Source organism: Vespa mandarinia, chromosome 2 (assembly GCF_050613455.1).
Source record: "Vespa mandarinia isolate Hongniang chromosome 2, ASM5061345v1, whole genome shotgun sequence".
Taxonomy (NCBI): Eukaryota; Metazoa; Arthropoda; class Insecta; order Hymenoptera; family Vespidae; genus Vespa; species Vespa mandarinia.
Window position 1 is genome coordinate 16,542,501 of NC_140811.1, and position 24,299 is coordinate 16,566,799.

Consider the following 24,299-nt stretch of genomic DNA (forward strand, 5'->3'; position numbering starts at 1 on the left):
ATATATGCATATTGTATATATTTATGGTATGTATATATTAAATTGGTCAATAAGCAATATATTTTATATCTAAATCAAACAATAATATAACAACATTAAAATAAACAATACTGTTATAATAACAGTAATATAATGTTGGGTTAGTCAATAATAACTGGGTTTATATATATGACATATATAATTTTTAATAAAAAATATTGATTTATTGATATTATTTTCAAAAATGTTGAAAAGTTTCGAAAATTATTATTAAATTTTATCTTGTCAATGAATAATTAGGTTTTATCTACATCAATGGATCAACGTTACATGATAAATTCCAAATATGTATTATTAATTAATGATTACAGCAGATATGATTTCTTATCTGGAAATTGTTATCTCTATGAATATTATGTAACGCGGTAAGAACTATAATTACGATCTATTCGCACGACTCATAAATTTCAAAAAGGATAAAAAGAAAAAAAAAAATAAAAGAGAAAAAAAAATAAATAAATGAAACAAAAAATCGAATAATTTCCTGATCGTAATAACGACCAGATATGTTAGAACTGCGATAGATGAAGAAGAAGAAGAAGACGATAGAAAGGGTGGGGTATAAAGAAGAAAGATGGTGGTGGTGTCAGGTACGTATCAAGTAGCGAGGGCATCATTGGGGTGATGCCAGTTGAGCGCGCTCTCGCGTTGACGTTAGACAGCAGGAGCCACAGAAGCTCCAGGGAGGTGGTACGCGTTCAACGGGTAAGCTCACTCGTGTAGAGATAAAAGAAAAAAAAATTTAATATATTCATCCGTTTTATATAATCTCTGACTTATTGCATAATATACGAGTAGTCTTGTGTGTGAACAATTTAACAGTGACCATTAATACATTTTCGCGTAAGATCTACCAATCATTTTCACGGTTTGGAAAGATATCATTGAAGACCGATGATCACTGTGTCGTTTACCTCTTTGTATAATTCAAAAAAAAAAAAAAAAAAAAAAAAAAAAAAAAAAAAAAAAAAAAAAGAGAGAAAATGAAAACAGAAAAAGAATGAAAGAGGCAAGGATAATAACATTCGTTTAACGTTAATAAAAATTCAAATGTTAAATGTGAGCTCGTACTTATCTATTGTGTCCTATCATGACGTATCTGTTTTCTCTTTCATGTAAAATAGAATACGATATGAACGATATTTTTCGAGGGTATTATTTCGTTGTCCTCACGTTCTCGTCTCTTTTTCTTCTTCTTCGTCATTGTTGTCGTCATCGTTGCTTTAGGGAGTGGACTTTTATAAAAAAATATTTCAACGACGTGTATTATACGTGAGATCATGCGATTGTATCAATAGAAATTTTGTAAACGTAGCGTTGTGCATATATCTATTATTGCTTATTGCCAATAATTTCGTATGGGAAAAATGCCAGGATTCGGCCGATCGAAGTTAGGGCCCGGCTGTCTCGTGACACGATCATGCACGATCGGACACCGAACCTACTCGAGCAATACCGAATGATTCACGTGCTTTAATCGATTGATAAACAATCGATCGAAATTCTTTTTTGATTACCTGTTATTTATATAATTTTATGTATATATATATATCTCTGTATGTATGTATGTGTGTATGTATGTATGTATGTATGTATGTATGTATGTATGTATGTATGTATGTATGTACGTGTGTATGAGAAAGATAGCACGTGTATATAAAGTTTAAATTAGCCTGGGTTTCGTTAAGTTCTTTCTTTTTATTTTTATTTTATTTTATTTTTCTTTTCATTTTCTTTATATTTAGAAATTTATAGTTATACCAATCATTCAACTTGATATAATGCTAATGCACATTATTTCTCAATATCTTCTGACCTTGCATTTAAATATCTAACGATAACATTTGATGTTTTTCTTTAAAATGATCTCTCAAAAACATGGACTTATATTTCGTTGAAATATGATTGTGACACCATATCCGATTCGTTTAGAATTTTATCGAATATTTTAATTATGTTAATCAAGTGATATATTCTCGGTGCCTACTCTCTCTCTCTCTCTCTCTCTCTCTCTCTCTCTCTCTCTATATATATATATATATATATATATATATATATATATATATATATAATTTCCTTTTTTTTGAATTAGTCGTATCTTCAATAACATCAAATTAACGTTGGTTCGAAAATGATTAAATATGTGTTTGTACATATGTTCATATTGTTACGAAATATCCATTTAAATTATTTCAATACTCGATCATTTTGTTTTCATTTCTGTTATTAAAATAATTAAAGGAATTTAGACTCCGGTTGAAAGTAGGTTCGTTTTTGATGTGAATTTTTCAGATATAAAAAAAAAAAAAAAAAGAAAAGAAGGAGAAAGAGCATAATGACGAACGAGAGATTGGCTTTGGATAAGCCACTTTGGGATCTGAGTACCTTCGCAGGTAGATGGAAACATTTTGCCTGGGTTACGGATTTTCGAACTTGCATCCTTCCTGAACAAGAATTGATTGCCGCTAAGAAATTATGCGAAGATTACAGGCAAGTAGGAGATATGTTCATTTGAAATTCGAACGATTTCTTTTATGTTTTAATAAATAATAATATCGATTGAAATTTTTTAGAAATATATGAACATCTATATCTATATTTTATGTATGTATACATAGATACATGTTTTAAACAAATGAATAAATATATAAATATATACATATACATATATTATATATATGTAATATTATACATACATATATATATATATACATGTAATATTACTAGACTACATTAATAGAGTACTATATAGTATAATAATATTATTGTAATATACTTTATTAATATAGTAATACTATAGTAATATTACTATATTAATAAGTAAAATAATAATATAGTAATACTATAATTTATATATATTATATAGATATATACACACATACATACATAGATATACATGACATGCGAGCGCTTGCCCGCGCGCGTGTTTGTGTGTGTGTGTGTGTGTGTGTGTGTATGTGTGTTTATAGCTCTTTATTCGTACGCTTTAATGCGATTATCTCGAAAAATCTCGTAACATAATTCTTTGAGAAAAATCGTCTATCTTTTACTCCAAGATCAATTTTTATCTTCTATTTATAATTATAAAGATCGACCTATGTATATATATATATATATATATGTAAATGCATGTACAACGTTTATTATGCTATGCTTGACGTAACTTTGCATTTTTAAAACTAATTTAAAAATAAATGAGAAGGACATTTGTCTTCAAGGCCATTGTTAAAAAGAACATGTGTTTTCGTTAATAAGTGCTTTTTTATTTTTTTTTGTTTAATCTCTTTGAACGAATAAGAAGATATAGTAATCTAATCTTCTTTTCATTTTCAAAATATTCAATGAAGTTAATTCGAGAATTCTTTGGAGAAAAAAAAAAGAAAAAAAAAAAAAACATGCAATGAATACGAATCACGAGATTAATTTGTAGTCTCTAACCTTTTCTTTCCTTCTTTTTTTCTTGTTCTCTTTTTTTTCTTTTTTTTTTTTTTCCCTCGAAATTGTTCAAATATTTTCGAAGGATCATCGGATTGTCATCATCGTACGATTGTTTTGCAGACTTGGAAATGAGCCAGCTGGTACCACCAGAAAAGAAATCATCTATGCTAAGAAGCTCTACGAGTCGGCCTTTCATCCGGACACTGGCGATCTACAAAATGTCTTTGGTAGAATGTCCTTCCAGGTGCCAGGTGGTATGGCTGTGACCGGTGCCATGCTTCAATTCTACAAGTAAATAACATTGACACTTTATCATTGACACATTTGTTCTATATTATTTCAAATTTTTTTACTTGTTCGTTTACGTCGGAAATGTATTTGACATTGAACGCTTATATACGTATATTTTTGATTTTATTTAGTAATGACATTTTTTGATAATGCTATGATCAACAATCTTGAAGAAAATTTAATTATCCTTTCAAATTTTTTTTTTATATTACATTAAATTAAATCAAAAGGTTCAATAGAAAATTATCCCTCCTCCCCTCCCACCCTCCATCCCTTCAAAAGAAAAAAAAAAGAAAAAAAAGATTATGAAAAATATATTGCGAGTTGTCATTTTATCATTTTATAATATTAAATATAAATGATACAAGATTTATATAATATAAAAAAATAACAACTATGGAACGAAACGAATATTATTATACAATTATTCTAAATAGATAAATGACAGAAATTATTCTTTTTTACTTTTTTTATTTATAATATTAAAATTAAATAAAAATAAATTTATCACTTTCACTTTCAAAAATAACCATTCATATAGATATAAAATAAAATATAAGTATTATTACAAAATTGTTTGTTTCTTTTATTCTTTTCTTTTTTTCTTTTATTTTTTTTTTTTTTTGAATAAATTTTTGTCAACATATTCGAATAATTATTAAAACAATTAAATCATTATTATTACAGAACAACCACGGCAGTAGTTTTTTGGCAATGGGTCAATCAGTCATTTAACGCGCTCGTCAACTATACCAATAGAAATGCAAATAGTCCAGTGACCACAAATCAATTGGGTGCGGCTTATGTTAGTGCTACAGCAGCAGCAATGATAACAGCAATAGGATGTAAATCTTTTTGGGAGAAAAGGGCAAATCCTTTGATGGCAGTTAGTTAATCGAATTAATCGTTATTTATTATTAACACGTTATATTTAATGATATCGATTAATAATCCGTTAATCATCACAGAGGTATGTGCCGTTCGCTGCGGTAGCTGCTGCTAATTGTGCAAATATACCATTAATGAGACAAAATGAGATACTAAATGGAATCGAAGTTACCGACGAGAATGGCCAAAAGCTTAGTAAATCGAAAGTAAGAAATATTTATATACCTTTTTTTTCATTTTTCTTATATGAAGAATAAAATAGATATTTCTAATTTAAATTTAATTAATCTCGAAGATAGCTGCTGTGAAAGGCATCAGTCAAGTCGTTATCTCGAGAATCATTATGTGTGCACCTGGCATGTGTAAGTATGACTATGAAGAAAAAAATCATTACATGAATAACATATACATTTTATATATATATATATGTATATATATTATAACAACATAAGCTATATAATATAACTTATATATGAACCATTCACAAATCAAAATGATTAATTTTATATTTAGAATTTTTCTAAATTTTAAATGTCAAAGCATCTAATGCTTAATTTTTTATATTTAAAATAAATTCCCATAATAATTAAACTTAATACGACTAAATAATAAAAATGTTTTGTTGTCGTTGAATAATAAATAATGTACAATGCATATAACTTTATCGAATGTCTCTATATTTTGTTTAGTTGATTTAATCAATTTGACAAATGAACAATTCATATATAGAGGGCATTTCAGAAATACATCTTTACAATCCAAACTTTAAGATAAAACATATTCTATTCACTGTAAGAATGGAAAAAAGTTATATAAACATGAAACCGTAAACTTTTCCAAGTTATAAACATTTTTTATTTAAATCAAGCAACATGCCGTCACATCGACAATCCTAGTGACGTCGATGAAAGGCATGTATTAATTTGAATGGAAATTATTTTTAATAATTTTTATAATGAAATATTGTTACAATTTCAAATCTTCTTAAAATCTATTATAAATAAAAAAATGTTTATAACTTACTTTATATATATATATAAAATATAATAGAACATATATCATTTCAGTGATTCTCCCACCTATAATGGAAAGGTTAGAGAAATACGAATGGATGCAAAGAATTAAAATCTTTCATGCACCAATACAAGTTATGATGGTTGGATGCTTGTAAGTGATTACCATTTTACATTTCATTGTAACTTCATTGATAATCCTACGAAACGAAGAAAATGTTTGCACGATCACTGATAATTTTTTTAGCTTGACGTTCATGGTACCGACTGCTTGTGCGTTGTTTCCACAAAACTGGTAAGTTTACTTAGATAATAAAAGAAAAGCGGGGAAAAAAAAAAAGAAAAAAAATCCTCGATTGTTATAAAACAAAGAAGTATCATCGTTGATGTATTTTCGTATCAATATATTGTTTTTTCTCAGTTCAATCGCAGTCAGTACTTTGCAACGATGGGAGCCCGAAAGTTATGAACTTTTATTGAAGAATTGCGAAGGAAAGGATATACCAATGCATTTATATTTCAACAAGGGATTATAATAAGCTCAAAGGTTTGCTCCAGAGACGAATAAAAATTATGTATATACCATCGTTTGAGTTTCTCATTAGAAACTCGTTAGAATTACGTTTGGTCACATGATTTGAAATTTTGAAATTCACATTGAATTGAAAACGGTAGTAGTGATGATTATGAGGATGATTATGATGATGATTATGATTATGATTGATAATGATGATGATGTTACTTTTAGATATAACGGTGCTATTTGTTGTACATCGAAACTCTTTCTTTTTTTTTATTTATTTACTTTTTTCTAATCGTCTATACGTTTATATACACGCATCGCATAGATTGATTTACATGTAAAATGTTTCTTCGACATGTTTCCAGATATTACATATAAATATTCTCGTTAAAAAGCAATCGTCTTGTAGGACGGATCAAGCAATAAACGTTGACAATATGTAAACTGGTGCTTTCTGCTATAGGAAGATATTGTTTTTCTCTTTTATATTAATGCTTAATGGAGGCAGAGAGAGAGAGAGAGAGAGAGAGAGAGAGAGAGAGAGAGAGAGAGAGAGAGAGAGAGAGAGAGAGAGAGAGAGGGAGAGAGAGAGAGAGAGAGAGAAACAAACAAAAAATTAAAAAGTTTAGTTAGCAATAAATAAGCGCTCGATCATAACCTTTAGACGATTATCGACAATGTAACATATTTTTTCCTTGGCTTTAATATCTCAGGTAATAATATTTATCTTTTGAGCTATTCATTCGCCAAAGTGTTTAATTCCATGAAACAAAAACTAAAGAAAAAAAATATATATATATGTATATATATATGTATATTGTATATGTATATGTATATATTGTTTTTTAAAATTTCATATAAAATATATATTCAAATATAACATAAAATTATTATTAATTTAAAAATATTTCATAATTATTAATTTGATTTTATTTTGCAGATGTATGATAAAATTAATGTCAATTAGTAAAAAGGAATAATTCAATTTTTTATTAAATAATAATTGATAATGAAGTGATAGTTAATTATTTATTAATGAACTGTTGTTAATGAAAAAACTTGTGTTATTTAGTGGCACTGATCATTATTATCAAGGAAATTTATTATTTTATATATAAAAATGAAAAGAAACACATATCAATCAATGGCTTTGGTAGTCAAATATAAGAAAATTCTAAAAATGGGATTGATCGCTTTGGTTTGTGAATGGCTCAATTGTTACTTTATTAATGTATTTCAAATGAGAAAAACCACATCATAGAAGACGACAGCTAAAGTAAACTAAAACAAACTAAATTAATTTTAATGTCGTACGAGAAGAAGTTGACTGATGTTTAAAATATCGAATAGAAAACATATGAAGAAAAAAAAAAAACATACAAAAAAAATTATGCTGCCATGTATATTTTAGTAAGAAGTTTCATTGTCAGTAAATATTACAAAAGAAATTGTGTCGACAATGAAATTTTTCTTTTGAATTTATTACATCCTTCATTTGTCTTATATCTATATATATATATAGTTTTATTTATTTATTTATTATTATTATTTTATTTTTTTTTTCAAGAATGAATAAACTAAAATGTTTATATCATTCATATGTTAGGCCTCGAGTGTCTAGGTTGTTGATTTTGTTGTGGCATGTATCCAATACGTTCGTGAATTTCAGTTTGTGGAACTTTCCCACTCCAGGAAGGAGGATTAAAGTTTTGTTGTCTTTCAGCTTCCTTCTTTGCTTCGTGTGCCTTCTTCATAACTTCGTACTCTTGCAGATCGTCCAATCGCAATTCAATTTTTGTTGGATTTCGTCGGATCATTTTATCAATACGATTGATTTTAAAAGTAATCTGTCAAAACGTGATTACGATTATGTTTAATTTGAAATTTTAATGTAGGATTTCTACACTATCATATTGATTAATGGAATAAAATTATTGGACGTTTTTATCATTAGCCAATGGACATCCTTGTTCGCCGAAATAAAATCAAATGAAACGTCCACGTAATTCGCTGTGAATATGTCGTAGGAGTATTCTTTTTTTTTTCTTCTCTTTTTTATCTATGTATTATTTGTCTTATTTAATTCAACAATGTTAAATAAAAAAGATTAAATATTTCATGCAATGTTAAAGACGATTATGATCGTATTATTTTGTACAAAAATTCAAAGAAAAATTTTATTCCGAGTCAATGAGGGTGCTCCGATCACCAAACGAATTTGTCTATATACGGACCTGAGAAGACACATAAGATGGCGGACAATACCGGAACAGAGAACTGGCCAGTATTAATTTGAAATTATGCTGGACCGATTAGGATGCACCGATAATTGATTCCCTTATTTTCCGACCGTATGATATTTTTTTCGTAGGACGTCAGATTTGAATCAGTTCGAAAATTCGTATCGCTTTTGATCGTTAAAAGAATATGCGGGTATACCGAGGCTTCTGACCGCCGTAAACACGCTTCCGATCGAGTGCTACAATTTTCGTTAATTCCTCTACGGCGGCGAGCACTCTCCTATTGTAAATTATTAATTACTATAAATCGGACAGCGGACAGCGTAACGCCGGTACGAGAGGATGCTTTACTTGGAAGATTATGTCGAAAGTACGTAAAAACAAGGCGTGCTCTGCTTTAGCCAGCTTCATGAGAAAAGTTACTAACCTTTCCGAATACACCCTCTCATTGGAAACATTGAAAATTTATTTCATAAATAGATTTTTATTTTGATGTTGTACCTTCCAACGAAACAATCACGAATGATAGTTTAACTTTTCAAGTTATGAACTTTCAACGTGAAATGACAATGTTTCTTGCAGAATGTTTAACAATTTTTAGGTTAAGGAGATATTTGTCAAACGATTAGTATAATAGTTATTCCTTTTAAAAGCTTTTTCAAACATTCTAATAATATTATAAACATTTCTGACAAATCTGCAATCACGTCTTATTATCTATTATACAATTATCTATTTATCGTCGTTTTTAAAACGTGACAATTGCAATGTTATTTTGTTTGGTTATGTTGACCTTATACATTCATTTTTTCAGTGATTGAGCATCTCCCACAAGAATTAAGGGACCGGTTCACTGAAATGAGAGAAATGGATTTAGGTGTACAAAGTATGTATTCTATACGATGCTCTCATGCCTGTTTATATAAATTTGTATGTATAGAAAAAAATCTTAACGTATGCTCTTAGACTAAGGCTGCTTTATACCATTTTTCATTATTTACAGATTCTATGGATAGTTTAGAGAAAAAAGTTAAGACATTCTTTTCAAATGCCAAAAAAATGAAGCCTAACGAAAAAGAAGCGGAATACGAAGCTATTAGAAGAGAATATTATAAAACTTTAGAAGATGCGGATGAAAAAGTACATTTAGCCAATCAAATGTATGACTTAGTAGACAGATATTTAAGAAGGTTAGATCAAGAATTGCACAAATTTAAAATGGAACTAGAGGCAGATAATAAGGGAATTACAGAAATATTAGAAAAAAGATCTTTGGAGTTAGATCAACCCTCTACGAATAGTAGTCAAAAAGAAAATCATTATAGTTTCACGCCTAGTAGATCGCGAGACAATCATGGCCATTGTAAGTTAGACATAGGTACTACTTACATGTCCGACAACATTTTTACAAATCTTTAACTTTTCGAATATAAAATGATAATTAATATTTCGCAGCTCGATCAGAGAAAAGGAGAGATTCCAATACGTCTTCTACTTCTATAGAGAAACGATTAGCGATAGAAAAAATTCCTCCAAGTCTTCCTGAGTCCCGGCCAACATCAACTAATTCCGGACCAATAATAGCACCTACAAGCGTACCATCAACCCCATCCGCTATCGTGAATTCGGTTGGCCCTGTGAGCTATAATCTTGGCCATATAGGTGCTGGTGGTAATGCCATAGCGGCAGCTGCTTCTCAAGCTATAGCTGCAACGCAACAAATGCAACAAGGCAGGCGGACAGCCAGTTTAAAAGCTAGTTACGAGGCCATTAATACCGGTGGCGTTCACGCTGCCGAATTTAGTAGAGAATTAGCTGGAGCAGCTCAGACTGCTATCGCAGCTATTCAAGAAACAACTAAAAAGCATAAAAAGTATGCAACTTTTCATTGTCGTACAATAAAAAGTTATTTTAATTTAATGGTACAGTACCATTAACATGGTGTCATAATATAGGAAAGTAAATGCTGCCATTCCAAGCTCAAGCGTCATCGCTGCCACGGTTCAGCAACCTGTATCACCACCAGTTGTAACGACGACAACGACGACGACGGTCACAGACTCGGATAATCCAGATTGGACGTATGATCCCAATGAACCAAGATATTGTATATGCAATCAAGTATCCTATGGAGATATGGTTGCTTGCGATAATTCAGACGTAAGATACTCTTATTATTCATAAATCATTTTTACAATCTCTTTAATACTGACGATTGATCATTATCTTTTTTTTTTTTTTTTTTTTTTTTTTCAGTGCCCTTTCGAATGGTTCCACTACCCGTGTGTAGGTATTACCGCCCCACCAAAAGGGAAGTGGTACTGTCCTCAATGTACATCTTCTATGAAGAGACGAGGAGGTCGAAAAAATTAATTTCACTATAATTAGTGGATAAACTACAAGAATGGATTGCTACTACTACCTCTTAGGCACTGTTTATCGGGTACCAACTTAGTTAGGAATCAGTTAATTTTCATTTTATATGACTTTTTAAATGCGTTAAAATTTAAGTCATTACCTTATATTCGGGCTTGGTCTTGCATATTTAAGCTTTGAGTTTCTGTTTAGTCAAGCAGAAGGCCGACCAAGAAAAAGAAGTTTAGTGACACATTTGATCTTTCTCGCTGGACTTTTTTTTTTTACTGCGTTTTGTAGGAGAACGGAAGATGTCGAGTGAGGTGATGCGAATAGTAATTAAATTCTCTGTTGAATTCTATTATTAAATTTCCAAACTATCTTATTATTACTATTACTATTATTATTATTATTATTATTATTATTATTATTATTATTATTATTATTATTATTACTATTATTACTATCATTATTATTATTATCATTATTATTATTACTATTAATTTTATTATTATTATTATTATTATTATTACTATTATTATTATTATTATTATTATTATTATTATCATCATTACTATCATTATAATTATTATCATCATTATTATTATAATTGTCTAAAATAATTTTCCTAACTTTTCGCATCATCCTACACTACGACCACTTTTAACTAGTTTCTATAAATTCAAATTGGAAAATAAAGTTTTTTCCTCTTGACTAAATATACGATCCATGGGACTGATAATAATAATAATAATAATAATAATGATAATAATAATAATAATAATAATAATGATAATAATAATAATAATAATAATAATAATAATAATAATAATAATAATAATAATAATAATAATAACAATAATAATAATAATAATAATAATAATAATAATAATAATAATAATAATAATAATAATAATAATAATAATAATAATAATAATAATAATAATATTAATATTAATATTAATAATAATAATAATAATAATGATTAATAATAATAATAATAATAATGATTAATAATAATAATAATAATAATAATAATAATAATAATAATAATAATAATAATAATAATAATAATAATAATAATAATAATAATAATAATAATAATAATAATAATAATAATAATAATAATAATAATAATAATAATAATAATAATAATAATAATAATAATAATAATAATAATAATAATAATAATAATAATAATAATAATAATAATAATAATAATAATAATAATTAATAATAATAATTAATAATAATTAATAATAATAATGATAATAATGATAATAATGATAATAATAATAATAATAATAATAATAATAATAACAGGGACACGAAATTAATTTTCTCGAAAATCGACGTATCTACTTTTTGCGTTACGTCCTTGAATAAAATTTAATCTGGTTTGACATATAATTATTAGTTTGGACATGCTTAATAAAATGTAAACGATTCGGAAGAATGAATGAATGAATGAATGAATGATTGAATGAACGAGCGAGGCTAATAAAAAATTCTAAGTGTTTTACGCTTTTAAAAGAAAAAAAAAGTATATGTATATATATATATACTTTTATATATATATGTATAAAAGTATATATATATATTTCATATAAGATGCAATGATGAAAGGGAGAATAGAGGGGGAAAGAAAGGAAGAAAAAAGAAATAATTATTACTGGGACTACTAATTTCAAAATGAAAAACTGTAGCGACTTCGTGTATAAAATAAAATGAACGATGCAGAAATACTCCAATTCATTATTCGTTAGCTGTTTTTCAAATATTATTCTCTCCGTTAATTTTTATCCTTTTATCAATTTCTTCATTAGTGATAGAAAATCGTCTTTCTATTTTTTCATTTCATAAGAAGAAACGTTGTTTTGTTTCCCCTCTTAATATTATTTGTTTAGAGACGTGAATATTATTTCTGATCTGTATATATGTTAAAAGAGAGATTGTCTATTAATTTTTCTTTTTCCTCTGTTCTTTTTACTTTTTACTTATTTCTCTCTTTTTTTTTTTTTTATTATATATAAAATTACATCTAAAAAAATAAGTTTCCTTTTAAAATTATGCCTATCTGTCAGCGAAAACGTTTTGTACGTCTTGGCGCGAAAAAACCATGTGATCGCTTTCAAACATCCTATGAACGTTCATATTATTATCAATATCAAAGTCCGTGGTCGTTACAAAAACAGCAACAATATGATTTACGATTTAAAACTGATTTAAATGCTAAATCAATAAATGTAGTGGCACCTTTCGAGCATTATGTGTCATCTTACAATAAAGATTACAAATTGAAATTTATCGAAGACCGATCTGAAACTTATCGAAAATCGTCAGTAGCAGCGAGACCAACGTTGAAGAATTTATGTGAGAAATTTATCAAAGATCCAGTACGACCATTAACCCATTCAACGACCAGCGGTTAGTCGTGAATCATTTTTGAACGTATCTGTCATTGATATTAGCCTAATATTTTTTTGTTTCTTTTTTCTTTCTTTCTTTTTTTTCTTTTTTTTTTTTTTTCTTTTTATATCGGTACGAAAAATATTATAGGGTCGACTTACGTAAGAAGAAAAATTCCATTCGAGTCATTGTCATTATCTCAGACCAGTCCTGCGGATGATGCAACTTGTCCAATAGTAAACACAGGCAAACATGAATTTCCTACAATTCCTACGAACGAACTTAGCTTTTATAAACATTTAGATCCATTGGTAAGCACCACTCATATGACACATATCAATTTTATATCAAATGAAAAAAGAAGTAATGTCGTTGAGAAAAATATTGAAAAACGTTCTAAATGTCATCATTTCCTTCCAAAAACTATTCCTACGAAAGGTCCTTTACACTTTCCACGTTGTACTAATAATCCTCCTTTGATTTATCGGAAAAGATTAAACGTAATACCTTATAAAGCATATACGACCACGTACAACGCGCATTATGATTATGTATTAACAAATTTAATACCTTGGCACACTGTCACAAAATTTCCAACTGTTTTCAAATTGTCCCGGAATGATGTTTATAAGACTCCTTCGATGTATCGTACCGAGCAATGTCACGTGGGCACTGGCTGGCCAATTAGAGCAGCCATAAATCTCGGACCAATTAAATTGAGTCCACGATAGACCGCGCATGCGTAGAATTTCACTAACAATTTTGATTATCGCGATATATGCTCTTAGAAAGATTGAAACTTTTATATATATATATATATATATATATATATATATATATAAAAGAAAAAAAATATATATATATAAAAGAAAATATATATATATATATATATTTTCTTTTTTACAATATCGATAAGACAAAATAAATTTTTGTTTTAAATATTGCTGTTCGCCTTTCTTCAAATTATTTTCTTTTTATATGAAATTTTTATACGAATCTACAATGTATGGAATTGTTAATAAAAATTACACTAATCTGACATTGTCTTCGAATATTAATATCGAGTTTTCGAATTGTTGCGAATTAACCTTTCATATTTTTAAATTGATATATTGAAAGGCAAAAGATATTTTTATACATGAATATAGATTAATGAAAAAAAAAAAAAAAAAAGCAGAGAGAAATAAATAAATAAATAAATAAGAATGTGGATCGAATAAAGTTAATATTATCTCACAATCAAGTCTTTTTAAATGATTTTTTTTTTAAGTTAAATTTTTGGAGAGGAATTAATATTAATACGATAGATGAGGCACGTACGATATCGCAAATTTTAAGCAACAAAAATTAATTAATTGAAATGTCGGACAAGGATCAAAATTCGAACGATTCGAAAAATGAATTGGACGAACGAATAAACGTTGACGAAGCATTATGGGATCAGAATACTTATATCGGTAGATGGAAACAAATGGCTTTCATTAGCGACTTCCGAACTATTTTTGTGCCAAAAGAAAAATTATATCAAGCTAAAAAACTTTGTAATGATTATACGTAAGTATGAAAGACGAATAATGACAATGATCATTGATTTGATTTCTTATGAAATACATACATATATATATATATATATATTTTGTATACTTATAATATATTATATATTCTCTGAGATGTATCTATTGCATAAAATGTATTATGAGATATAAAGCGAGCTAGATTCTAGGTTGGGAAATGAACCAGAAGATTTGAAAAAAGAAGATATCATTTATGCGAAGAAACTTTACGACAGTTCCTTCCATCCTGATAACAATGAATTGATGAATCTTATTGGTAGAATGTCATTTCAATTTCCTGGTAATGCCATTTTACTCATGGCAATGATGACGTTTTACAAGTAATAAACAAATATTAATTGTAAACATTTATTTCAAATGAGATTTAAGTTCTAATATATTTTGTCTTTAGATCTACGGTTGCTCTATTAGGGTTGCAAGTAATTAATCAGGCATTTACTACTATCGTCAATTATACAAATAGAAGTATAACAACCAATGAGTTAGATGAAACTAAAAATAATATCGTAGCAGAGGAAACCTTTTTATGTAGCGCTGCGGCTAGCAGCATGGTTGTTTATGGATTAAAACAAATGTTTTATTGCAGAGGACCATTATTTGCAGTTAGTTTTAGGATTATCATTTATATTTTTCTTTTGCACGAAAGTCAATGGTATAATTATTTAAATATAGCGACTTATTCCATTGGGAGGATTGACCATTGGAAATATGATTAATTTTGCTGTCATACGACAAAAAGAGATTATAAATGGAATTCCTGTATGGGTCATTCATGAAGAACCTTTCATGAATTCAAAAGTTGCTGCCATTAAAGCAGCTTCTGAATGTTTTTTTACCAGAACATTAACTGTGGCTCCAACAATGATTATGATACCAATTGTGGCAGAATATATAAGGACAACTTGTTTCTATTATCGTCGTCCATGGGCCTTATTACCAATCAAACTGAGCTTATGTCTTGCTTCGTATGTTCTTTTTTTTGTTTTAGAATATTATATTTTATATATAGAATATGCATATGTTTAATTATATTATGCTACACAAATAGCTTGTTAGTGATGATTCCCTCGGCACTGGCATTATATCCAATGTGCAAGTAAGAATGATTTATTTATATTTCTGTAATTATTCATAACAATAAAATATATAATATTTTTTACTTCTGATACTTTTTATGATAATACAGTTGTATGAGACCAGATTTAATGAAGATATTTCCATCGGAATATAATGAATTAACAGAAAAGTTCAAAGAGGAAGTGCAGCCAGATAGAATTTATTATAAAAAAGGATTGTAATGTGATATTAAATAATGCATCAATATATTACTATTGATTATAATAAATTTTTTCAATGCGCGTAAAAAATTTGTAAAAACTGTATTTGTATATTTATAAGAATATAAAAGTTATGATATTACCATAAAATAATATCAATGTGTGATATCTATATTCTTTTTCTTTTTTTTCATTTTCATTGGTATTGGTCCTGGCATCTTGAATACTGTACTGTAAGAGAATCATAATTAGGAACAAAATTTCTTAGGTTATTATCGCATATCATTGCATAAATATACTTACTGGCACGTGGTACAAATTGGACTAAATTTACAGAAAACTGCACATACAAAATATTATTTAATATGTTATCATAAAATAATATGTACTATATAATTGAAATTTTTCTTACTTGATAAACAAACAGAGCATACATAACCAATGTCTACAAGTTCTTGATGACAAAAGCACGCAGCACGATAATCAACTTCTACCGGTGGTGGTAATACTAATTTTGATCTAACACTAGAATCTGGTAAAAAGACCCACTAAAAAAAAAAAAAATAAAATAATTGTTCTATAATACTGTAGTATTTTGTATTATAAATTTTAACATTAATTAAAAATTAAAACATACTAATAAATACTGCAACAATCCATTCAACTGTGGTACTTTCAAATAATTTCCTCCAGTTATATCACAGCCTTGTTGTAGCAATGTTAATTCTTGATCCAAGCTACATACATCCAGTATAACATTCTGAATAATCATAATAAGATGCAATTATTAATAATAATTTTTGTCAAATTATTATTAATATTTGTGGAAGTAAAGTATATACAAAATACAAACCATCTTTTGTGCAGTAAAAAATATATTCATATAATTCATATATTGCATAGTAGAGTCATTACTAGCGGTGATCACAAGTATTCTTGAATAAAATTTCTCATCTCCTTCTTTATCCTGAGATATTCTTGAAATATAACATAATGCCATGGAAAGTGCTCCAGAAATAAGACTTTCACCATTCAATGAAGCATCTAACGGTATTTGATTTACAAACAGTTGTATCTGTTGTCTGACAGTACGTTCTACCTCTGTAAATTTTTCATATTGTCCATCGATTTGACGTATATCATTGGTTTTCTCAGAAGGATATAAAAACGTTGCTCCATGTCCATGACAAGCCATTACTGCTAATTGATTGTTTGACGCTTGCATTAAGTGTGCATTGGCAAATACAATTGTTGAATCTAAACATTGTGTCAATATTTTTGTCTCTTCTTTAACAATTCTTTGTAATGGATTAACATCTAATACGACAATTAATAAATTCTTTTCTTTCTCTGTAAAATAAATGATCATTCGTTTATAACCTCTACGCGTAAACAATAATAAACAAAATTATCTAACCGTTCTATTCTCACCAATTTTTTCACTGGTTTTTTCACCGGACATATTTTGATACTATTATTTATTTATATTTAAAAATTATTTTTCAAAAACGTAATAATATTTCACGTATTTCTATCCATATCTTTTAACTTGATTCTAACGTACATAAATCGCCAAATCAGATTGGAGAATACTGAAGCATAATACCAAATATTTGATAACCTTAACCTTAAAAATATAAGATGAAGAAATATACTATGAAGAGAGAATTCGGAAGATAATTTTGTGGATAACTTTTATTTTTTAATAATTACTATATTACAATATCTAGAAAGGTTAGAATTATTAATATATTTAATAGACTATGGATACAATGATACAATTTTACTTAATTAAAATATATGCTTAAATGAGATATTAATATTACAAAAAAGTTTATTTTTAAGCTATTATTATCATTATTAATACCATTATTAATGTTAAAATATTAATCGTTACAATCAATATTTTTTTTTTACATGAACAAGTCGGCCAGATATTCTTCAAATTCCTCTTCTCTTGATCGCTCCATTGATTCTACAGGTTTTTCTTTCCAAATATTAGATTTCGATTCTTCATCAACAGTATTGTCAATATTTTCAGGAGTTGACGGATTTTCATTTTCTTTAACTCTTGTATTATCAGATGTGTCATCAGATGTACTTGGTTTTTCAATATTGGATCCAGAATGGGATCCTAGACGTTTCAATGATTTTCTTCTTTTTACTTCACGCTTTTGCGATCGATAATTCAACTTTACTGAACATTCTGGGCACAAACCTTTTTAGGCAAAATAAAATTATATTAAATTACACGACAATGGATTAATACATTATAAGATTATAATTACTTATAGTTTAATCGCTTTTAACTTACGCAGTTTTACTAAAGCATTCTTTTTTTCTCCATGCTCGACATAACCAAAATTAACTTCCCAAGAACGAAGATCCTCTTTTATAACGCATTTTTTATTGCCACATTCAAATTGTCCTTTGCCTACAATTACTTCCTTCTCCGTTCTCCATCTTAGTGCAACCTTAATAAATTAAAGCCAAAGTGATAGGAGCACATTTTTTCTTTTTTTTTTTTTTGTTTTTGTTCTTACAATAAATAAGAAATACATTTTTATATATTTTTCTTATAATAAAAAGATAGTGTTTTTTTTTTTTTTTTATATAATAAGATAAAGTATTAACAATAAAAATAACGCTTACCTTGTTGTATTTATAATAGATCAAGTCACAAATGCAATATTCCTTAAACAATTTATCATAGTATTTTTTGGCCAAACGAGCTTCCCATGTATTTGGTTGATCGTCATCCTCATCCCACAGAAATTTATGATTTTCTTTGATAACATCAAAATCTCTCTTATCTCGGGACCTCGAAACACAGGCCGAAACGTCAAGAGCTGCTCGTATTAAGGTTTATAAAGTTATGATCTCTTTTTTAATTTATAATTATATACCGATAATACTCCTAATTTTTTTCATAATTATATATCGAAATAATACTTAACGTGTATTATTAATAGGCATTATGTTTATACGAACAATTAATATCAAGGTGACATTTTTAAGAACATATACATACGTGTCTCGTTTTAAAGATGCTACAGTTTCTCCTTTTAATAATAGGTAATCATTTATAAGTTTTTTATGTCTGTCGTAAGCAGATAAATAAGCATAAGCTGGGAACATGTTTGTTAAAAAAATTGTGCATACACAGATACATATATATATATCTATATGCATATATATAAAAGCAACCTTGTCAATTTTACATCTTTTCAATTATTTCAATGATAATATATCACAACAACGAGAAAGAACTTTGTGTTACTATTATACCGATAACAACCATAGATAGTTAAGATCATACATTAAGTATATAATAGATATAACAACGAATATGAATTTTTTATTATGATGTCGCTTATAGAGAATTCCTTTTGATATCTAATGTTATCGATAAATTAACGACAATAGATATGAAAAAGAAGTGGATATTAGAGGAAAAATAATTTAAGATAATTCGAAAGTATTATTGACAGTATGTCGATAATGTAGAAAACTGTTGTTAATGAATAGAAAACTGTCGAATAATGTAGAATCTACATTATCATTGTACGATAATATTAGTTGACATAAGATCATACATTACATAGATTGATTCGATGATCATTGCTATCGTATGAACTTTTTTTTTTTCTTTTTTTTTTTTTTTTTTTGAGAATTTATCATAAAAAATGAAATATACAAAGCTCTTAATAATAAATGAGAACTAATAACTTGAATGACGTTGGTAGCGATGCTGGGCGTGATAAGTAGTCATCTCATATGACTGGTTTCATGTTACGTCTGGACTGACTCGATACTATACATCGGGTGACAATTATTAACGTTAAATACAATATATATATATATTTGCCATAATTAATTGTTTATATATATATATATATATATATATATTTGCCATAATTAATTTTATATTAGAATGAAATAATCTCTATCTACGATGAAAGGTTTCACAAAGTCAATGTATCTCATTGTTTAAGAAAGTATACAAAAGATCGATATAAATCGATATAAATTATAGCGACGAGAAAATTAATTAATTTTTTTTTAGAAATAATTCATTAAGAACTTTAAGCGTCGATTAATGATAATTCGAAATCGAAGAAAATCATAAGTACAAAATGGATCACCCGTTGTATGATTCGATCGACGCACACCTTGATACCGATACACGTTTATGGCATGAAGATCTTCCTTGTGCTAGTAGCGAGTTCGATGCAACGTAAAGTAACAAAGTGTAAACCACCATTATTATTAGTCAGACGTGTAATAGGAAGCTGGATCTGGAGTTTGAGAAAATAGTGAAACACAATGAGCCTTGTTCGTTCGGGACGTAGATAAGAAACAATGAATGGTTTGATCGTTTTTTGCGATGACGTTAATATCGGTACCTTGAGGAAAAATTTAAAAGGAGAGAAAGAAAGTGAGAGAGACAGAGAGGCAGGGAGAAAGTGTGTGTGTGTGTGAGAGAGAGAGCGAGAGAGAGAGAGAGAGATGGATGAAGAAGAAAGTAGAAAATTAAAAAAAGAAAAGAAAAAAATATTCGAAATCAGTGTTCGTGTTAAAAAGAAAAAAAAAAAAGAAAAATAAAAGAACAAAATTTGCCATTACGAAAAGGAAGAAATCGACTTTACGGATTTGACTTTAAAATGCACGTTCGGAAAATTTGCGCCTAATGCGAATTCCCCTTACCACCCTATCGCCCCTTTCCCCCGACTCCTACCTCTCCCCCTACCCCGACAACCAATCGTTTTCCTCGTATCTTCTCTCCAACTTCTTTATTTCCTTTTCTTTTTATCTTCGTTCGTTCAATATTCATATAATTCTAGGAAAACATGAAATAGAGACTTGATCGCGCAGAATGCAAAAATTCCGTATTAAATTTCACGAGAAATTGAAGAAAGTAAAGAATGTCTTGTCGGGGTTGAAGCAGCGAAATAATGCGAGAAGAGACACTCTGTTGCGCGATAGTCTGCGGGAGGAGGTGGCGATGGTGGATGGAAGAAACGAAAGAGGAAGAAGAAGAAGAAGAAGAAGAAGAAGAAGAAGAAGAAGAAGCAGAAGAAGCAGAAGAAGCAGAAGAAGAAGAAGAAGCAGAAGAAGAAGAAGAAGAAGAAGAAAAGGAGGAGGAGGAGGAGGAGGAGAATGAGGAGGTGGAGGTGGAGAAGGGGAGAGCGACATTCCAGAAGGCGGCGGCGGTGGCGGCGGCGGCGGTGGCGGCGGCGGTTGTTCTCGTGGGAAACCAAAGAGAGAGAGAGGAGAAGAGAAAAGAAGAAGAGAAAGAGAGAGAGAGAGAGAGAGAGAGAGAGATCTCGTCTCGAGAGGAGGAGAGGTTGCGGGCTTTAAGGCATCGTTCTCATCTCCCGACGTGCGACAAGAGCAGCGAGTTTTCTGTCTGTCTCTCTCACTCTCTCTCTCTCTCTCTCTCTCTCTCTCTCTCTCTCTCTCTAGATTTCTTTTTCACTCTTTTCTCGAGCGAGAGAGAGAGTGAGAGAGAGAGAGAGAGAAAGAGAGACTCGCCGAATTTATGAATTAGCGAGGGGTGTCGGCGTGCCGGCCATTCCGAAGGATTCAGGATATGCCCGAGAGGTTCTCGCGCAGGATGGAAACCTTATGATCGACGTCTTGAAAGAAAAATTTGAAATTATCGGATGCATGACGAATGAACGCAAATGAAATTGGAACGTTCGAACTTCTCCCCTTCCACCCCTCTCCCAATCACCGTTCGTTTTTATTAGGATCTATCGATTAACGATAAAATCGATTAAAATATATCCATTGTCGCAACAAAATTCTAATTAGTTATATAATATTTTTTGAAAACTCTTTCTTTGCAAATTCTCTATCTTTCTTTTTCCTCTGTCTGTCCCTCTTATTAAAGGATATTTTGTAGGTTTTTGTTAATTACGTAGATAATTTATAATTACGATTACAAGAATCCTTTTTTTCTTTTTGTTGTCAGCGCATACGGACGAACGAAGTTTGATTTTTTTTCTTCTCTTTTCTTTTCTTTCCTTTTCTCTTTTTCTTCGTTTTCTTCTTCTTCTTCTTGTTCTTCTTCTTCTTCTTCTTCTTATTATTATTATTTTTTTTTTTTTATTTCTCTTCTATCTAATTTTAAACGTCTATGAAAGTCGATCGTGTTAATTACGACAGAAAATTTATAATGACGAGCCTCGAATTTATTACGAACGAAATCGTCGTACATAAGTTCTCAAACGCAAGCCGGTCCCGTCGACGGATAACGTCACGATGATGCATCGGATCGGACGTAACTGGACACCAGTGTATCGGTATCGATGACTTAGGATACGTTTATGTTAGAGCTCCGATAAACGATAACAGCTGTGGCGATGAGAGCGAAGCGTAGAAATACATTCTATTGTTTTATAATGTTAATTGTTCATATTGAAGCAACGATTAGAGAGAAAGAAAAAGAGACAGAGAGAGAGAGAGAGAGAGAGAGAGAGGCAGCTAAGTTTACTAAATGACAAATATTATTTTTTATTCTTTATTATCGTCGTTCTCATCATTGTAACATATATAACATCAATGGACATAGATAAATTAATAAGCGAAATATTTATTAGATTCTTCATCTTTATGGGATCAGAAAAATCCATATCACTGTAATAAATTTTTTTTTCTTTTTTTTGATAAATTACGGTATGAATAATTACGATAAATAAAATACGGTATGAGTAAATAGTTATTGAATTAAATGTACGTTTTTTTTTTTTCAGAATCGCACATGTTTATGATATCTTTAAACAATTGCAAGTATATTATCACAAATTTAAAAAAAGAAAAGAGACAAAAAAGAAATAAATCTTCGACAAGGTGAAGTAAAAATTAATTTTCTCATGACAAAATGAAATTAAGAATGAAGATTAACAAAATACATCAACAATGGCGTGAATATAAAATTAAATGATATATAATACAAAGGATTATTAAAAAAAAAGAAAAAAAAAAAAAAAAAAAAAAAAAACAATTGTTACAAGATTAATAAACTTATATTGTATCTTTTTTAATTTTGCTTATTTAGAGAAAAGGGAATAAGAATAGGATTATAAGAATATCGAAAAATCGTGAAACGCGTGCGGATTCGAAGCGTCCTCGTTCCTTACGATATTCTTATCTGTCTCTCTCTCTCTCTCTCTCTCTCTCTCTTTCTGTTCTCTTCTTTCTTTCTTTCTTTTTCTTCGTCCCTTTAACTCGAGCCTCGAGGACGGCTCTCACGATGGTATACGGCGGCAATAAAGTGCCTCATTATTATTATTACCCTCGTAAGTCACGGCGAGCCTCTGGAAGCGCGTTGGTAATTACGCGATAATCGTGCGCCGACGTTGTCATCGACAATGACGTATATTCGTCCTTGCCTTACGCTTGTACATTTGTATGTATACATGTGTAATGCATATATATATATATATGTATATGTACATATACACATATGTATATATATATTTATATCATGTCCGATATCTTAATGTTTTCAAGTTGTTTGAAAAATATAATATATTGTTCTTTTGTTCTTCATTGTTTACATCGATGAACTTCAAATCAAACACTTTCGATAAAATTAGATTTTATTGTTATTTCGTACTCTTATTATCATTGAGATAATTTTAATCCTTGTTTTAACCTGGAAAGATATTCGATCGGTTAATGTGAATCCATGATATTAATTTCAATTGAAAATAAAATGGATTACGACGGGGAAAGGAAAATTTTGATAAATTTAACGAATCGTAAAATGAAATATTATGACGTATAATTTCCTTTTTCTTTTCTTCCTTTATTACTATTCTATTTATCTTCTTTCCCATTTTCTTTTGTTTAATTGCACGAACGAAATCTTCGTCGACGAATTGATTAGTTCCTTTCGATTAATCTTGATCAGCGATCTAAATCGATATAATGTAAATAAATTCAAATTTATTAAATCGTACATGTCGTTATGACAAAAAAAAAAAGAAAAGAAAAGAAAAGAAAAGGAAAAAGAAAAAAGAAGAAAGAGAAAAAAGAAAATAAGTATTACTTTTAATATTTATACTCACAATTATTATTTTACATACAATACATACGTTTATGTATTTATTATAAATTGTTTTTGGATGAGAATTAAAAAATTATATTCGACGAATGTGCACGTTCTAAGGAACACCCAGTATAAGGTGAAAGAGGGCTCGGAGAGGAAGAGAGTAGGTATGGCAAGACGAGAGAAGAAGAAG

At 28.9% G+C, this 24,299-nt stretch overlaps 7 protein-coding genes across 12 annotated transcripts; 4 read left to right on the plus strand and 3 right to left on the minus strand.

The window, feature by feature from the left end:
- The first annotated feature begins 639 nt into the window (after window positions 1-639).
- Window positions 640-6,775, plus strand: LOC118443653 (sideroflexin-2-like). 2 transcript variants are annotated; one of them, XM_035870963.2, is made up of 9 exons: window positions 640-744; window positions 2,332-2,529; window positions 3,598-3,768; window positions 4,456-4,654; window positions 4,737-4,862; window positions 4,952-5,018; window positions 5,724-5,823; window positions 5,917-5,964; window positions 6,091-6,775. In XM_035870963.2, the coding sequence occupies exons 2-9, from the start codon at window positions 2,375-2,377 to the stop codon at window positions 6,203-6,205; spliced, it is 981 nt and encodes a 326-aa protein (XP_035726856.2). In that variant the 5' UTR covers window positions 640-744; window positions 2,332-2,374; the 3' UTR covers window positions 6,206-6,775. The 2 variants fall into 2 exon arrangements, with proteins under 2 accessions (XP_035726856.2, XP_085520954.1); XM_085664828.1 differs by lacking the exon at window positions 640-744 and adding an exon at window positions 792-882.
- Window positions 6,776-7,120: 345 nt separating this feature from the next.
- On the minus strand, window positions 7,121-8,765 carry LOC146873240 (anaphase-promoting complex subunit CDC26). 2 transcript variants are annotated; one of them, XM_085664830.1, is made up of 2 exons: window positions 8,632-8,765; window positions 7,121-8,039 (listed from the first exon to the last, which is right to left on the minus strand). In XM_085664830.1, exon 2 carries the CDS (start codon window positions 8,007-8,009, stop codon window positions 7,788-7,790), a length of 222 nt encoding a protein of 73 aa, XP_085520956.1. In that variant the 5' UTR covers window positions 8,010-8,039; window positions 8,632-8,765; the 3' UTR covers window positions 7,121-7,787. The 2 variants fall into 2 exon arrangements, with proteins under 2 accessions (XP_085520956.1, XP_085520955.1); XM_085664829.1 differs by lacking the exon at window positions 8,632-8,765 and adding an exon at window positions 8,427-8,567 and having other exon boundaries at window positions 7,128-8,039.
- Window positions 8,660-11,218, plus strand: Ing3 (inhibitor of growth family, member 3). 2 transcript variants are annotated; one of them, XM_035870915.2, is made up of 6 exons: window positions 8,660-8,802; window positions 9,247-9,318; window positions 9,436-9,795; window positions 9,888-10,305; window positions 10,388-10,592; window positions 10,689-11,217. In XM_035870915.2, the coding sequence occupies exons 1-6, from the start codon at window positions 8,775-8,777 to the stop codon at window positions 10,803-10,805; spliced, it is 1,200 nt and encodes a 399-aa protein (XP_035726808.1). In that variant the 5' UTR covers window positions 8,660-8,774; the 3' UTR covers window positions 10,806-11,217. The 2 variants fall into 2 exon arrangements, with proteins under 2 accessions (XP_035726808.1, XP_035726819.1); XM_035870926.2 differs by lacking the exon at window positions 8,660-8,802 and having other exon boundaries at window positions 9,247-9,362; window positions 10,689-11,218.
- Window positions 11,219-12,056: 838 nt separating this feature from the next.
- LOC146873241 (uncharacterized) lies at window positions 12,057-14,565 on the plus strand. Of its 2 annotated transcripts, XM_085664131.1 has the most exons (3): window positions 12,057-13,214; window positions 13,347-13,507; window positions 14,467-14,565. In XM_085664131.1, the coding sequence occupies exons 1-3, from the start codon at window positions 12,857-12,859 to the stop codon at window positions 14,545-14,547; spliced, it is 600 nt and encodes a 199-aa protein (XP_085520257.1). In that variant the 5' UTR covers window positions 12,057-12,856; the 3' UTR covers window positions 14,548-14,565. The 2 variants fall into 2 exon arrangements, with proteins under 2 accessions (XP_085520257.1, XP_085520254.1); XM_085664128.1 differs by lacking the exon at window positions 14,467-14,565 and having other exon boundaries at window positions 13,347-13,977.
- On the plus strand, window positions 14,557-16,068 carry LOC118443646 (sideroflexin-2-like). The gene is made up of 6 exons (XM_035870941.2): window positions 14,557-14,750; window positions 14,920-15,090; window positions 15,162-15,372; window positions 15,443-15,735; window positions 15,819-15,866; window positions 15,957-16,068. Exons 1-6 carry the CDS (start codon window positions 14,557-14,559, stop codon window positions 16,066-16,068), a joined length of 1,029 nt encoding a protein of 342 aa, XP_035726834.2.
- Tfb4 (transcription factor B4) lies at window positions 15,457-17,659 on the minus strand. 2 transcript variants are annotated; one of them, XM_035870984.2, is made up of 7 exons: window positions 17,479-17,659; window positions 16,901-17,397; window positions 16,685-16,807; window positions 16,460-16,595; window positions 16,351-16,387; window positions 16,191-16,278; window positions 15,457-15,889 (listed from the first exon to the last, which is right to left on the minus strand). In XM_035870984.2, the coding sequence occupies exons 1-6, from the start codon at window positions 17,507-17,509 to the stop codon at window positions 16,203-16,205; spliced, it is 900 nt and encodes a 299-aa protein (XP_035726877.1). In that variant the 5' UTR covers window positions 17,510-17,659; the 3' UTR covers window positions 15,457-15,889; window positions 16,191-16,202. The 2 variants fall into 2 exon arrangements, with proteins under 2 accessions (XP_035726877.1, XP_035726868.1); XM_035870975.2 differs by lacking the exon at window positions 15,457-15,889 and having other exon boundaries at window positions 15,924-16,278.
- A 176-nt stretch (window positions 17,660-17,835) lies between these two features.
- Window positions 17,836-19,354, minus strand: LOC118442582 (protein FRA10AC1 homolog). The gene is made up of 4 exons (XM_035868360.2): window positions 19,079-19,354; window positions 18,700-18,868; window positions 18,362-18,521; window positions 17,836-18,265 (listed from the first exon to the last, which is right to left on the minus strand). The coding sequence occupies exons 1-4, from the start codon at window positions 19,237-19,239 to the stop codon at window positions 17,961-17,963; spliced, it is 795 nt and encodes a 264-aa protein (XP_035724253.2). The 5' UTR covers window positions 19,240-19,354; the 3' UTR covers window positions 17,836-17,960.
- Between the last annotated feature and the right edge of the window lie 4,945 nt (window positions 19,355-24,299).